This window comes from Pseudonaja textilis, chromosome 3 (assembly GCF_049901715.1).
Source record: "Pseudonaja textilis isolate UNSWEBS1 chromosome 3, rPseTex1.2, whole genome shotgun sequence".
Taxonomy (NCBI): domain Eukaryota; kingdom Metazoa; phylum Chordata; class Lepidosauria; order Squamata; family Elapidae; genus Pseudonaja; species Pseudonaja textilis.
In genome coordinates this window covers 47480118-47496344 of record NC_141992.1, presented here as the reverse complement: position 1 = coordinate 47496344, position 16227 = coordinate 47480118, and the positions used below count along the sequence as shown (strand labels likewise).

At 37.4% G+C, this 16227-nt stretch overlaps 1 protein-coding gene across 13 annotated transcripts in view; it reads left to right on the top strand.

Moving 5' to 3' along the window:
* Positions 1–16227, top strand: part of FOXP4 (forkhead box P4) — a 166773-nt gene that overhangs the window by 111576 nt on the left and 38970 nt on the right. For 9 of the 13 annotated variants that reach the window (XM_026719940.2, XM_026719942.2, XM_087929538.1 and 6 more), the window contains 4 exons: positions 1940–2026; positions 8627–8777; positions 11921–12125; positions 15253–15357. In XM_026719940.2, the coding sequence (XP_026575725.1) occupies positions 1940–2026; positions 8627–8777; positions 11921–12125; positions 15253–15357 (548 nt within the window). The remainder of the gene's footprint in view (positions 1–1939; positions 2027–8626; positions 8778–11920; positions 12126–15252; positions 15358–16227) is intronic. The other 4 variants (XM_026719945.2, XM_087929541.1, XM_087929543.1 and 1 more) reach the window with 1 other exon arrangement.

The window sequence follows — 16227 nt, the reverse complement described above, 5'->3', positions numbered from 1 at the left end:
CCATTAAAAAAAGTGTTTTCAGTAAACTTCTATGCTGCATAGCAGTTTTCCTACCAGCAAAACTCTGAACCCTGTCTCAGTTTTTTGGCTGTTCCTGCCACCTTGCTGAAGTCACTATGACACCCTGCCAATGTTTCAATGTGGTCTCTAAGGAGCAGATTTTTTTTTCTTTCATTATAAAACAAAATGTGAAGCAAAATGAAACAAAATGTGGAAAAAGCATTGGTTGACTCTGGATATCACAGTGCTAAGGAGACTTGGAAGATGAAACAAAAATGGCAGTTTTTTTAGGATTAGGAGATCCCAGTGGCTGTGCACCCCAAGACACTAAAACCAAAGCTCAAAGGAACAAAATGTTTGAGAACCTTTTCACTTTTGCTGATTGTTTTACTATAGCTACTATGCTATGTTTTTTGTTTGTTATTTCTATATAGGTTTGTCTGCTGAATTTATTAGATTCTTATTGTACTCACGGATTTATTACATGTTTATCTCAAATATGATTAACGTTTTACATTATGGGTTTTAACGTGTTATAACTTGTATAGACCTGTAACTTAAAGACAAGTATAAATGTTTTAATAAGCAAAATAAATAACATTTGCTCTAATGTGAATATAAACATTATTTAGGCAAGAATGATTTTTCTTCTGTGACTTCATCCTGTTAAAACAATATTTGTCCACAATAGTGCCAGATAAGCCTTGGGAACTAATTATATCTAACAAGCCTTGTTTGGGTCAAAAGCCCCTCCAAAAGTTGCAGTTAAAAATGTTATCATTTTAATTTAACCAAAAAAGGAAACTCAAATAAATGACTCATTCAGTAAGTTAAATTAAAACAAATATACTTTCTGCCCTGAGCCCTCCATTTTTTTCCTCCTACTTTTTCTAATTTGGTGTGCAGCAATTAGAATGCCATGTGTCACATGTGGCAGTTCCTTCAAAGTTCAATAACTCTGAAATATGGCATAATGCAGTTCCAAGTTAATTCATTTCTGGTCAAAAAAGTCATAAAAATATACAGGATTGTATCTCTTCTCCTGCTCTCTTTCCTCTTCAGTCTGTTTCTCTTGCCCCAAATAATGATTGGCAAGAGAAGGTTACAACCTAAGTCTCATGTAATTCAATAAAATGTTAGTGAGTCATATTCCTTCAGTTCTGGGAATGCTTCTTTTGATTGACCCTTCTAGTCTGTTGACATGTATTGTCTACACCCTCTAGAAAAATATTGCAATTGGCTATCTGCTTTCATTTCAAGTTCTGTATTTTTGGGGAAATAATTTCCATGTCCTCTTTCTCAAAAAAGAAATGTTCATGGGAAGATCACATTTCATGAAGTTATCAAGGTTTTGGTCTCTGGGTCTATCTGAGAATGGAAATGTTAGTGACCTCTTTTCAATAATTATTGTGACTTTCAGTAATTATATGCTAAAAGAGCAAAAGAATTACTTTGACTGACTTTTTTTATTCTATTTGTTATGATCCTATAGGCATGTTGGCGAACCTTTTCGGCACGGACTGCATGCTGGCCATCTGGTCTTCTGGTTTCTAGCGTGCATGTGTGCACGAAGACCAGCTGGCTGTCACGCATGTGCACACCGGAAACCAGAAGCTCAGCTTCCCGGTGCACGCATGCATGACAGGGAGTTGCTCTTCCAGTTTCCAGTGCTCCCATGCAAGCGAAGACCAGCTGTCCAGCGTGCAAGTGCGCACCAGAACCCAGAAGAGCAATGGGCAACAGCTGATGTTCCCGGAGAGATGACTCTATGTGCCACTTCCGGCATGCATAGGTTCACCATCACAGCTATAGGCAATTGTATAGCACTATAATATCTTTATGGTATGCTTGCATCTTATTAGATAGTTGCAGAGCATTAAAATTCTGCAGCACCAAGTTTATCATAATTTTTTATCTTTTCCTTCTCTTTTCTCTTCAGCTTCAGGAATACTACAAGAAGCAGCAGGAACAGCTTCACCTACAGCTTCTAACTCAGCAACAAGCTGGAAAGCAGCAAGCCAAAGAGGTGAGGTTTGCTTTGAATTTAGCAAGATATACTTTCCAAAAAAAAAATACCTGCAGAAAAGAAAAAAAAGGTGAAGGAAAAACAGACTTGCTAAAAAAAAATTGCATTGCTCTGCATGCAAAATAACAGACGTACTCAGAGGTGGGATTCTATTTTTTTAACAACTGGTTCTGTGGGCGTGGCATGGTGGGCATGGCTACGTGGTCATGTGACTGGGTGGGTCAAAAGAGAAAAACTCACTTCAACAATGCTGTTGGAACGGGGTTGGACTAGATGACCTTCGAGGTGCCTTCTAGCCCTGGATTGCTGCGCTGTTTCAAAGCATCCTCTGAAGCTGCGTCTAGTGCCAGGGTTTGTGGTCCTTCCTTCGTCTCCTTTTCCTCTCCCTCCCTCTGTCCATCCATCCGTATCTCATTCACTTTCCCTTCCCTCTCTCCCTTTCTTTCTTTCTTTCTTTCTTTCTTTCTTTCTTTCCCTCCTTCCCTCCCTCTTTCTTTCTCCCCTCACTCCCTCTTTCTTTTTTCTTTCTTTCTCCCTTCCCTTCTCTCCCTTCCTCCCTCTTTCTTTCTCCCCTCCCTCTTTCTTTCTTTCTTTCTTTCTTTCTTTCTTTCTTTCTTTCTTTCTTTCTTTCTTTCTTTCTTTCTTTCTTTCTTTCTTTCTTTCTTTCTTTCTTTCCCATCCCTCCCTCTTTCTTTCTTCGCACCCCCGTGCCCTGTTTTGGGCCTAGCAAGCCTCCCTGCACTTACCTGGGAGCCAGTATCAGGCATGTGGGAACTCCTGGGAGGGGTGGGATGGGGCCAGCTGGTCTTTGGAACTACCAGTTCACCGAACTGGACATAAAATTGGCATCAGTTTGTCTGAACCATTCCAAACTGGCTGAATCCCACCCTGGATGTGCTTCTTGTCCATTTGAAAGAATAAACTGAATTATCTTTGGTTATTCAGTATAGATTTAATTTCAAAAAAATTCTCAAGTTACTGCCTCCTTTGTAACCCATGTATTGCAATAAGCAAGTTTAACTGAGACTAATTCACTGTTTAGGTAAATGTTTTGCAGGGATTCTCAATAATCGGCGCTCATTTAAGAGATTTATCTGCCTTGAGTACATGATTTTTGCTGTAGAATTCTAAAATAAAATAAAATAAAATATACTTGTACTACTCCTGCTATTGGCATTTTTGCCAGAAGCATCATCATAATGATGCAGAGTTTTGTGAAGGTATTTCTGGCAGTTGTGATATTACCTCAGAAACATGAAATGAATTGAGATACTATAATAATCCAGAAAATCTACTATATTCATCTTAATAGTCCAAGGAAAACTTAAAAGGTTGCCTGTTAGACCCAGGAAACAGTAACTTTGCAGAATTCATATTCACATGTTTATGATTAACTTGACAATAAGTGTTTTAATTTCCAAGATCAAAAGGTGACATACAAAGCAAAATCGCCTTCCATTTACCTCTCAGCATGGTTAAGCGGGGTTGAAAGAGAATGTCTGGTCCAAACTCATGAGTTTATGTGGCCTTGAACCCAGATTTTCAAGATCCTTTACAGTACTATAATTACAATACGCTGACTGTCATAAAGTTAAAGTGATGTATATTGCAAGTAATTTTACTACATCCCACAAACTTTCTGTATGGCACGACTTCTCAGTCTATGATTGGGGGTCTGTTGATGGTAGAGGTTACTTCAAGTGATCTCTAATACAAGTAACAAAATGGTCAAAATCCCACATTGTTGTATTTTTTGAAATTTTATTGTCCTGCTCTGAAACTTTGTGAAATTTGGTTTTGACCAGCTATATTTGTTTAAAATTATAATTTCCTATAAAATCATATTTGTTGACAGGGTATCTGTGCCATGATACCTGCAAATGCATGCTTAACCTTGAGTTTCTGTGGCTTCTTGGGTGAGAAGTGAAACGTCTTCAAAGTCCAGTTGCCTCTTGAAAAAACACCTTTGGGATAACTTTAGAAATGATGCTCTCTTTGAATTAAAGGGAAAAAATATTGGCAGGTATAAATTCTGTCATTACATATTGTGCCTAGACTAGACTAGTGCTTACCTTGTTGCTTTGTACTGAAGCATTTGAAATGCTAAGGTAGACTCAGGAAATCCTGCAATGCTAATTTGTTCCGTAACTCCAGAAAGCTCGAGAGTGAGAATTTTCAAAAAGAATCTTGTCCCTCATAAGTTATCCCAGTATACCACCTGATACAACATGGTTAATCTAGGAGGGAAGCAGCACATGAGGATTGGCCAGCAAGTAACCTGGGCATCAAATTAATGAAGTGCTCCTGTCAGTCCACAGTGTCACGCTGAAACTCCTCTTGATGTGCTCATAAATCAAAGTGACGGGCGCCTGTTACCCCAGTAACTGCACCCACTCAGCTGCATCTAATGTAAACAGAGCAGACAAAATGCTTTAAGAAATTCAAACCCCATCACTAGGGAAGAGATCAGGGATCAAAGAACATAGAGTTAGTGCAACAAGAAGTGAAGGTAAAAATCGGAGGGTTTAATCCTAAATAAATGCTTTCTATAGATACCTGCAAGTATTAGAGGAAGAAAGGATTGTAAATGGTATGATCAGTACACCAGTAATTGCTAGTGGCTGGCAGAGTAAGCTTCAGTAATTATTTCCTTGTGTTCAAGATTTTTATCAGTGTGCAGATAAGTTTCTTACTTCATTGATTCTATTAAAAGTACATGGAAGATGATCTCCAAAAGTGAAAATGTCCAGAGAAGACCACAAATTCTGACAACATATTGGTAAATGATAGCTTCTAAGGCAATACTAGATTTAGCTATTTAGTTCTAGTGATCAGGGAGAAATCTTGGAGGAATGTAGGTTAATAAAAATAATATACAAGAAAAAGTGAAGTGGGCTGCATTTTTATGTACACAACACCCTGCTGGGCTTAGTAAAATTACCAATATTTCAAATTTCTAATACATTTCCAACAATTCCTCAGAAAAAAAGTACAGTAGTTTAATTTTTTGCCTTGCATTCAGTTTTTTTATCCAAAGACTAAAAACTATTTTTTTTATAGGATTGTTTCTTTTATTTGGTACACTGTGGGTTAGTTTGGGAAGTAGGAAGAATTTGGGTTCAATAAAATTAGTTATTCAAAAAAAATTCATCCACCATAAGTAATTCTATGTGCTCATGATGGTCTGTCGTTTAGAAGGAAACTCACATTTGGAATACTATACTTTGGAAGAAAATAAATATTAAAAATACTTCCAAATGATGCTTTATTGTACGTCTGCTTCACTCATGAAGCTTCATCTCAATGGAGGGAATCGAAACATCACAATTATCTATTTATTACCTCCTCATAGTTTTCCATTGCTTTTATTTTTCTTAATATATAATATATGAAATTCCATGTATAATCCATGTAGGAGGATAAACCAGAATATCTTGGCCTCTTGATTGGTGAGTGCTGAAAGCTATTTTTCTATTTTTCTGGAAACCTCTGAAAAGGAGGCTTCTTAAACATAAAGAAGGTATATATAAGTAAAGCATAATTAAAAAAAAACATTAAAAATTAATCATTCATATGCACGTTCTCATTTTCCCCTAAGTTAATTCAAGGCCTAAAAACCTAAAAATCAAGGTACAGCTGATCCTTGATTTACAACAGTTCATTTAGTGACTGCTTAAAGTTACAACAGCACTGGAAAAAAGTGACATATAACTGTTATTCACGCTTAACAACTGTTGCAGCATCCCCATAGTCACATGATCAAAATTCTGATGCTTGGCAATTGATTCATATTTGTGACAGTGGCCATGGCCCAGTGTCATGTGAACACTTTTTGCAATCTCTTGACAGGCAAAGTGAATGGGGAAGCCAGATTCACTTAATAACCATGTTACAAACTTAATAACTGCAGTGATTCACTTAAGAACTATAGCAAGGAAGATTGTAAAATGGAGCAAAACACATTTAACAAATGTCTCACTTAGCAAGAGAAATGTTGGGCTGAATTGTGGTCGTAAGCTGAGGACTGACTACTTGTACTTATAACTTGATTATAAAATTAATAGGCTTGGATTTCACTGAATTTGTAGTGAGATGAACGTCTTTAATTGTGGGGAATCACCAAGAATGTCAGTCTTTGTAAATAATCTTGTTTCTTGAACTTGAACCATACATACTATAAATACAAGATTATTTTTGGCTGATGCCAGGATGTGTTCTCATAAAAAATGATATTCAATAAATCTTGTTCTGGGGGAAAAAGAAACATAGAGAAGAGATGGGCAAATGTTTTAGCCCTGCTCGTACTCTTATTCTACTTGTGTTCATTGGGAAGGCCTGCAGAGAGGCTGGAATTCTATTCAGTTTATGTTGTTTCAATTTTCTCTGCATTTGAGAACTAAAGCAAATGAAGCAAATTGCTGGCAGTATAGTCACAAAGGAGAGAGCGAGAGCTCCCTCCTTTTTCTCCAGGCGACTTGGTGCATCTGTCTCACCCTTAAAAATGGCTTAACATTAATGCCTAACCTTTTCTTGGTACAATGTAGTTGTTAAGATATTCGCCTAGAAACCAGGAACCCGTGAGTTCTAATCCCACCGTAATCATGAAAACCAGTTGGCCCAGTCACTTTCTTTCAGCCCAACTGACCTCTCATATTGTTGTGGGGAAAACAGGAGGAGGAATGAATATTAGTATATTTGCTGCTTTAAGTTTGCTGCCTTGAGTTATTTATTTAAAACGTATTGAAGAAGATTTTTTTAAAAGAACTTTTCTGTTTTTCTGCCTGCAGTTCAAATCCCTGCATGGGCTGCTCCTTCCCATTTTGATGCCTTTTTGCTAAAAGCCCTGATGATTTATTGGAAAGGAATCCAGTCCAAATCAAAAGTGAATGAACTTATCTTGATATAGGCACAATCTGTAATGGTGTATTCTATGTTATTCTTCACAGAACTACTAGTTAAATACTTTCAAAATGAAATGATAGACAAATTTTATGTTTGGGGCTTTGAGTATGTATGTGTTAATACTACCAGTTCTTGATTCTCTGAGGCCCTCTTCAGACTGAAGCTGCTGCGGGGTCTCTCTGGCTTCTTAAGCACTCTTAGCTGCTCTGCTCATTAGAATATACATAATCCTTGAGAAGAGGGTAGGAAGAAAATAACTGTGACAGCGAAGAGCTACATTGGAGGGTGTGTGATTTTGTTTTTGTCAAAAACTTATTGTCTGTTACAATGTTGCTTATAAAATAAATACTAAAAACCTGTTTCTGGTGGTGCTTATAAAATATACCCTCCTAATGTAGACTTGAATATTTTGGCAGTGGCTATTACTACAGAGGGCCAGATTTCAGGGGCAAAGCTTTAAATGAAGAAGCTGGGCCATTGGAAGCAGCAGCAAAGGCTATCCATGCATCAGGGATGAATTAATTATAGTAAAAAAGAGACGGAACAGCAGTGTTACAATCCTTGTTTTTTATAGGCTTAGTGTATGCATCATGACACCATGGCACAGTACTCACAAGAAAATGGACCACAGTGGAAAAGTAAATACCTGCGATTATCTTTGTAGCAGCATTTTTATGCTTAGATATACATTGTATTAGCCCTATAACAATATGGGCAATTTGATTAAAAAGTCAGTCATGAAATGGCTACAAAACAAAAATACATATACAGTGTATAGATTATACTCAAAGATGGTTCGGATGATTTATAATATTTTGTATGCTAACCACCCCTTTAATGGCTCAAGACAAGTAACAGAACTCAAATATTCAGTGCCACTGGCAAGTGCACTTTGCTTTCCATATGCTTTCACCTGATTGCAATACTTCAATGTATACTGTATGATGTAACAAGTTTAAAGCAATTAAATAATAGTGGTAGATAAAAATTGTTTGGAATCTTTAATTGAAACATCATTATCCCTGCATCATTAATATCTAGCATATCTATATACTTGATTGCTTCCATATGTAATTCAAGGGGGCATAACTAGGATTCTCATGTATGAGAGTGATATAGTGCATCAAATCAATTAATATTGAATGTTCCCTTTTATTTTGAAACCTCCAGATCTCATGTATTCTCATTTCCAGAATATGTGTGGCCCAGGCAGTGCTGAGTTACTGCACAAAAAGGAGCTTTCTTGCTTTTAAAAGCCTCATGGGAGACTGCTTGTGTGCAGAAGCTTTTGGCATTCATAGGAGTTTAATCTATATATGTTTAAGGTGGATAGGTTCTGCTGACATATAAGATGTTTTGTCTCTTATAACAATTCAAATAACAGATTTAATGAAAAGACTCATTTGAGAGAGCAAAAGAGAGAGAGAGAGAGTGTCAGCATTTTCATTGCTCCGCCAAGCAGGCTCGCTGTCTTCTCTTCCGCCACCCTCCCTTCGTTTCTGCTGCTCTGGCAGATCAAAGGCTTTCAGTCTTGGTTATATGCTGTGTAGCCACGGAGGATAAGAGATCAGAACTGTGAGCTGTGCTAGCTATAGCTAAAGCTGAGATCGGGCTGCTTATGCAAGACCTGAGAAAAAAATAGAAGGCCTGTGCTTTGAGAATGAAAATGTGTTTTAATTTCTTTCTTTTGTTTTCCAGCAGCCATTAGGGAATAAGCAGCTGGCATTCCAACAACAGCTCCTGCAGATGCAGCAGCTGCAGCAGCAGCACCTGTTAAACCTCCAGCGACAAGGGTTGGTCAGTTTACAGCCAGGACAAGGCACCGTTCCTCTGCAGACCCTGCCACAAGGTAATGCACATAAGCCTCCTTGTTCTTTAGTTGCTGTAGGGAGAACCCACCCAGCCATTGCAGCAATTAGCTTTGCCAGTTGGCTTTCATCTTATTTTAAAATCTGCCTGTTGTCCATGTACTTGAGGCCTGATGCTTGCTACACTTTTACGTTTTGCTGTCAAACAGCCATTGATAAAGCATTTTTTGATTGCAGTGCAGTGGGCATGTAATTCAGGAACAGTTCAAGGACTACCTGAAGATGTGCTGCTGATAGTAATGGGAGAGAACTGGGCCTAATGCACCTTTCATGAAAAACAGTCACCGGCAAGCAGTAGTAGCTCCTCCTGGGTGCTGCTGCTGCTATTACTTTTTTTTATGGAAGAAAAGAATGTGTATCTTATCATCTTGCTTTATTCCATAGACCTTATGTCTTCTCTTTCAGAAACACTGTTTTTAAGGGAAGCAGCAGAATCTGGGCTGAAATCATGCTAAATATCAGAGTTCCAAGAATAATAATGGGAAGGGATGGACAAGATGGGAGTGAAAGCACTGTTTGGGTTTTCTGTTAAATGGTTATTGTTAGCAGAATGTACTGTACCTGAAAGCTATTTTCTTATGCCTTTCTCCAACCCACATACGTGCACCACCTATCAACTTCTGTCAAATTCATGATTAAGGAAATTTGAGGTGGAAAGTCAGTAAAGTCCATGCAAATCATTGAAATTGCAATCTGACATTCTGGAGCCATCCCAATTACAGGAAGGAAAGAGGTAGCAACATGTCAATATGAACAATTAATTCTTAATTTATCCCCTGAAACATATCACTAAGGACACACGTTTTATCTATCAGCCTGAAAGGTACTGCTGGTCAACAAATAACTGAACTAATGTTCAGTGGCCATGTTTCTTCTATTAAAGTTCCAAATAGATTTCATAAATAGATTGACTCAATTTGGACATCATCCAAAACCACCCAAATGAACTGCAACAAATCTTAAGATGTTTAACACTCCTGATCCATTCTCCTTCTGTGGCATGTTCATGTGGAGTTTGCAACCAGTTTTCTCTTATGATTTCATTTAATGCAGTTTAGGCATTTCTCTGAATTCTAAATTGTTTGATATATTGATGCGACAAGATAACAATTTGTGGGTTTGATGAAATGACAAAAAAGGAGTCAATCTAACTTCAAAAAAAAGTTTCTGAACACTTTTTTTCAGTCATGATTAAATCAGAAAAGGAAGCATGCAACCTCCCCACCCAACCTGCACTATCTCCTTTTCATCACTTTAAACTATGCTTCATTGTGACCTAGGATTTACTTATACCTAGGGTAACCTTATACCACAAAGAGGTTTTCTCAAATATCTATAAAGCTAGCATCCCTATAAATATTCCCAATTTATCCTAGTAGACAAGAAACAAAATGCCTTTAATTAGGTACATCAGATATACCTGTATATATGAATTTTGAAGTTAGCCAAAAACCTTCAGATTAAAAATTGGGAAAAAATCAATTTTAATATACAAGCCTGGTCCTAATTAGAAGTAAGAAAATCATAAATCCATATATTGATGGTGTAGAATAAGTGTTAAACTTTTGGAAATTATATCTCCAAAAGTAGGAGAAGTTACATGTCAAAGATATTATACTATACTAAACTATACTAATTTTGAATCAGTTTGATAAATAGCATGAACATCTAATAGCATGAACTTCTATGGTTACTTCTCCCTTAGCTAATTTAGAGTAAAAAAAAACTCCAGGCTTGTTGATTAAACTAACAGAGGAAATGTATATTATCATAATTCTTCCATGGTCTTGTCATGTCAGAAAATGAGTTTTCAACCTCAAGGATCCTAAAATTTTAGTACATGTTATGCTTAGTATTTTATTTTATGGAAGGCCTTAGGCATGATCCTAAGCGCAATACAAGTGCACAGGTACACTTATGTCCCTAGATGATAGCTATTTAAAAAACAAAAATGGCCATAAACCAGGGATGTCAAAATTGTGGTCCAGGGGCCAGATGTGTCACGTGTTGTCCACACCCACCCCTGTTTTAGCGAAGGGGGGGAAGTTGTGATACATCATGTAACAACAATGTGATGCCACGAGTTTGACACCCCTGCCATAAACAGAAAAGAAAGCCCAACTTTATAAGATCTAAAGATTTATATGATTCCACAAAAGTTCCACATTTTTATTTTTATTTTCCTTTCTTTTTTGTTATTCTTGGCACCTGTGAATCACAGGGAAATCCCCATAGTTGATTTTTACCAAAAGGTTGAGAAGCAATGAATCATATGAAATCTCATGATTGTGTTCTGTACCTAAAAATCTACTAACCTCTGATGGAGCAGGAAACCAAAGATTCTAGTTCAGTCCAGATACCAGCACTAGGCAAATTAAAATAACAATTTTACAAAACAAATTAATAAATAAATAATTAGATTCAGAAATGTAAAGTTTATTGTGAATTTTAGACTTGCATTTTCCTCTGGCATAATATACATAAAAGTGGTAGGTTACCCAGAATTGCTTAAAATCAAGAAATATGAATTCCATTACTACTTCTATGTAAATTACTTAGTACTAATTATCTCTTAATATTTAAGTGGTTTATAGTTTAGATTTGTTTTTTCATGATGATTTGTCTTAAGTGTTGAGATTCTTTTGGTACTTTCTTAAAGCAAATGACAGAGGATTGAAATATCTGCAGTATTGCTCTGAAATATATTTAAGTATTTAAAAGGCTCAGATGGTGCAATTTAATAACAGTGTGAAAAAGAGTTTATATGTAAGGAGTCCTTGGTGCTCTCTTGGCTTGGTTTTTTCTTGCAAACATTTCATTACCTAAACTAGGTAACCTCATCAGTGCTAGCATAATGATGTTTACCTAGTTTGGGTAACGAAATATTTGCAAGGAAAAAAAACCAAGCTCAGAGAGCACCACCTCATGTCAACTCTGAGCTACAAACATTCTCCTTTATTAAGAGAATAATATCTATGTATTAGGGTGATATAAATTAATTCCTTTTTTCTCACTTAATTAAATTGGGGAGACTTTCACAGTTGTGGAGTTGTTCTGAAGTTCTTATAAATAAATCTCTTTCTGTGTTCTCTCTCCCTCTCTTCCTTCTACAACACTTATGAAGCTGTATGTCCCTCAGACCTTCAGCAGCTGTGGAAAGAGGTTACTGCTACTCAGCCTGTAGAAGAAAGCATCAAGCAAGAGGGACTTGACCTCAGCACCAACACCTCGAATTCTACCTCGTTTTCGGCTGCCAAGGTCTCTCCTCCAATTTCCCACCACCCTCTTCCCAATGGACAGAACGCCATGCTCGCACAAAGGAGGGACAGGTGAAGCTAATGGAACTTTATTTTGAAAAAAATATAGATTTTATAAAAAGCAGCTTTAATCTCACTATAGAATTTCTATATGTTAAAGACTGCGTGTATAATAGGACAAACCCTAAAATCTACTTTTTTGTCCTGCATTCAAATCTAAGGCACTTAAGCTATTTGCATTTCAATTTGAAATAGTATCAGCAAATGGGTTTAGAATCAAATTCTGATTGTAACAGTTTAGGGTAGTAACCTATGGCTAAAGAGTAGGGTCTCCTGAAGTCAGTTTTGAGATTCTGATTCTATCCCATCAGTTACCAAGGAGGCCTCCATATCAGTATCTAGAAAGTAATAATTTTCATTTAAAAAAAAATCTGAAGGTGGCTGATTAAGAATGTATATAGTTACAGAGGCTCATTTTATTTTTTTTCTTTTGAATTGTATTTGTTTATTCAATAAAAATGGTATAGGTTCCCAAATAAACGTGTGCAGCATCAGAACAGCGAAGGAGAAGTCAAACTAAGTCATGATAGTGCTATAATTTGAATTTTCCGTACAAAATGGTATATAACCAGGAGCCTTTTTTCTCCTTTTGTTCCAACAAATCAGGTTTCTAGAAATAAATATTATGCATAGAATGATAGTAGTTGGGACAAAAGAAACAAGCTGTCAAGATGCAAAGCAAAAACAGTCCAAAAGGAAACAGAAGAAACCAAAAACTGACAAAACAAGTCGTGATTATTTTGCTTATCTGTAAAGCTTATTCTTTCTTGTTCAGCAAACCATGGTATAAAAAGTTGTTATTGTGCAATGTATGAACCTACTCATGGTCAAATAAGAAAAGTTCCCCTTAAGGTCACTGAATGCAAAATGTAAAATTAATTAGCTACAGCACTCTGGAGATAAATCTTTCCTTGCTAGCTCAAATGCTCTTTTGATTTATTAGTACAAATATGGGCTGAATGTTTCAGTTTACAAGTAATCCTCATTCAATGACCACAATTGAATCTGGCAGCTCTGTCATTAAGTAAAGTGGTTGCTATGTGTACAGTTAAATCACTATGACTGTTTCCTTACCCTTTGGAAGATTTACCCCTGGGCTGGGATAATTAGTAAAAAGGGAATTAATACTTGTATTTACATTCATTGGAGAGGAAGGGATTACAAGAGAGTAAGCAGGCACACAATGGGGAATATACCAGCTGGGGCTGGGAGCTGCAAGAATGCTCAGAGCTGTTTGTGCCACTGTATTTCTGTTGATGTGTATTCCCCATTGCTTACTCTCTTATAATCCCTTCCTGTCCAATCTCTCTATTCTGCAAAGGGAGAACAAAAACACATCAGGACAGAGCAGGCATAGGTCAATGCATACTGATTATAATGGCAATCATGTGACTGAGGAACACTGAAGGTCATAAATGTGAGCATTGATCATAAAGTTATTTTTTTCTATATCATTGTAACTTTGAATGGTTACTAAATGAGGCAGTCAAGAGAGGTCTCCTTTATTACACAAGATTGCCCATCCTCCCCACTAATCATCTTGTTTGCTAATGTCAGGGAAATGGTCAGAAGTGAAACTGTTACGGTCTAGAATTCCCCACGCTCCTGGATTTTGTGCACTCTAGCAGATAGCTAGGAATGTAATGGCTTGAAATAATTTTTGGGACCCATGGCAATAAGGGGAAGGTTGATAGTCAGTAAATCTGTCCACATCGCATAGATTCAAAGTACATTGTCCTGATGTTCTATATCAGTGCCTCCAGTCTGTTGGGCTCCGAGTTCACCCAGAGCCCATCAGCTCCGAATATGCTTCGCAGCAAGTCAGCTAGCCATGTCACCTAATCTCTGCTGCTTCCGGATCTGTATTTCTACTTGTGTGCTGGCTGATGGCTTTGGAATGACTCAGCAGAGCTTAGGATGGATTCTGCAACAACTGCAGGGCTGCAGGGTGGATTGTGCAACAACTGGGGGTGCTGAAACTGGCTCTTTATTGATGTGGTGCATATTGTTCAAGTGGGTTGGGGCACATATAGGTGGTAATTAGGACTTAGGTTAAAACATCGTGAAGGTGGCACCAGGTGGGGATCAATTAGAGAGGGTTGGAATAGGGTAGGGATGTAGACATGTTATAGGGTTAATAGCATTTAGGGATAATGGGTGAGACGTGGCCAGAATTAGAACTGCATATAGGCCTGGGTGTGGTGGGGTGTGTCTCATGATAATGGTGATAAAAGGAAAGGGAGCAAACTCAAACCCAACTCTAACCTTGCCTGGCTTTTAGCCATTCTTGCCTGATTAAAGTATTGTTGTTTGATGCTATATTTAATAAACCATTATTGTCCTAAAGAGGAGCTGGAGTTTGAATTCATTTAAAGATAAATCTTCAATACTCAAGGACTAGCTGAGACAGTCTAGGATGCTAGAGCCATCTAGTAGTCCATGTGCAAAAGACTGACTATTTCTGTCTTTAGCATCTTGGTGTATGCACATATGGATGTGCCAAACAGATTCCCTTTTTTATTTTTGTTTTGCTGGGAAAAATGGAATTCTATTGCACTGAATTCTGGTTATAACCATGTTTACATTCCATATCAGGATACATAATTGCAACTTTATTGTTAAAACCAATGCTTTAAAATTTGCATGGCCAAACTGGTGATAGTTTCTGAATGTATGTAATCTGCATGCAGGAAAATATAAGCTGGATCGCATTTCCTCCAGAAGGCTCACATTTGACATCCCATCTCTAGGATAAATCTAAGATGAACCAAGATGAGCAAGTTCATTCTGCTAGCATATGTCTGCAGATTATGTCTGAGCTACTAAATAATAACTTGTCTTCACTCCTGTTTTGATCATGCAGATGAATGACTGCCAATCACAGCTGCTCAACATAGGGAATGCACCTTCTGCCAATTTTGAGAGCATGTCAAATTCCTCTAAAATTCCCATGTAGATGTTTCTTTTGTTGATGAGTACAAATGCATTATATAATATATGCTTAGTCCAAAACTCAGAGATATGAAAGTCTGGGAAAAATATCCCCTTTCCAACTTTATAGTTCCTGGTAGGCAGAACAGAGAAGCCTTTAACGCTCAGCAGTAATGTTTATTTTCTTTTTCTTTGTCCCCATTTGCAGCTCTTCTCATGAGGAGACTCCTGGCTCACATCCCCTGTATGGACATGGGGAGTGCAAATGGCCTGGATGTGAAACCCTCTGCGAGGACTTGGGACAGTTTATCAAGTAAGTGACCCGTTTCTATGCTGCTATGCTCATTAGCTGAACTTATACTTTGTTTTCATTCATCTCTAGCCCAGTATAGAGCTAAATGTATAAACAAGAAACACCAGTAATTGTTGCTCTTGGATCATGAGGATGGTTTCCTCTGTGCTGGACTTAGTTTACTTTGGCATGTCAGAAGATAAAGGGTCCTTGGCGGTCCCTGAGCTTGCTTGTTTTCTTGCAGACCTTTCATCACCCAAACTAGGTAACATTATCACTGCTAGTAAAGAACATGGTTTGCTGCCAGTTTATATTCTACAATATAATAGAATATTCTGTATATTCTTATATTCTATTCTAGAATATAAATTGACAGCAAACTGCACTTTTTACTGGCACTGATGATGTTACCTAGTTTGAGTGATGAAAGGTCTGCAAGAAAACGAGCAAGCTCAGGGACCACCAAGGACCCCTGCATTTTAACCCTGAGCTTCAAATATTCTCCCTTATTGAAATCAAAAGATAGTTTTTCTATCTTTAAAGAAGTAGTTTCCTAGCAAGGTTTGACAATTAACCTCTTTTTGGAACTGAAGCAGACCTATCTGCCATATGTAGAAAAATTGATCACAACAGTATAAGTTCTCAGAATTCCCCGAAATGGAGGTAAAATCACTCTGCTTCTCACTATAGTTAGGTTCCCGCTATATATTTAATAGGAAGGATGTCGAAAGCTAGGAAGCACCATGGCTGAACACTAAGAAGTACAAAAGGGGTGTAGACAGGAGGAAAAGAAAATGAGGGGATCTACAGAAATGAGACCAGCAAAGTTTATAACTTGTCCATGTTAGGCAAAGGAAGGCAGGAAGGTGGGGGTGGAGGAGAGAACTAGAG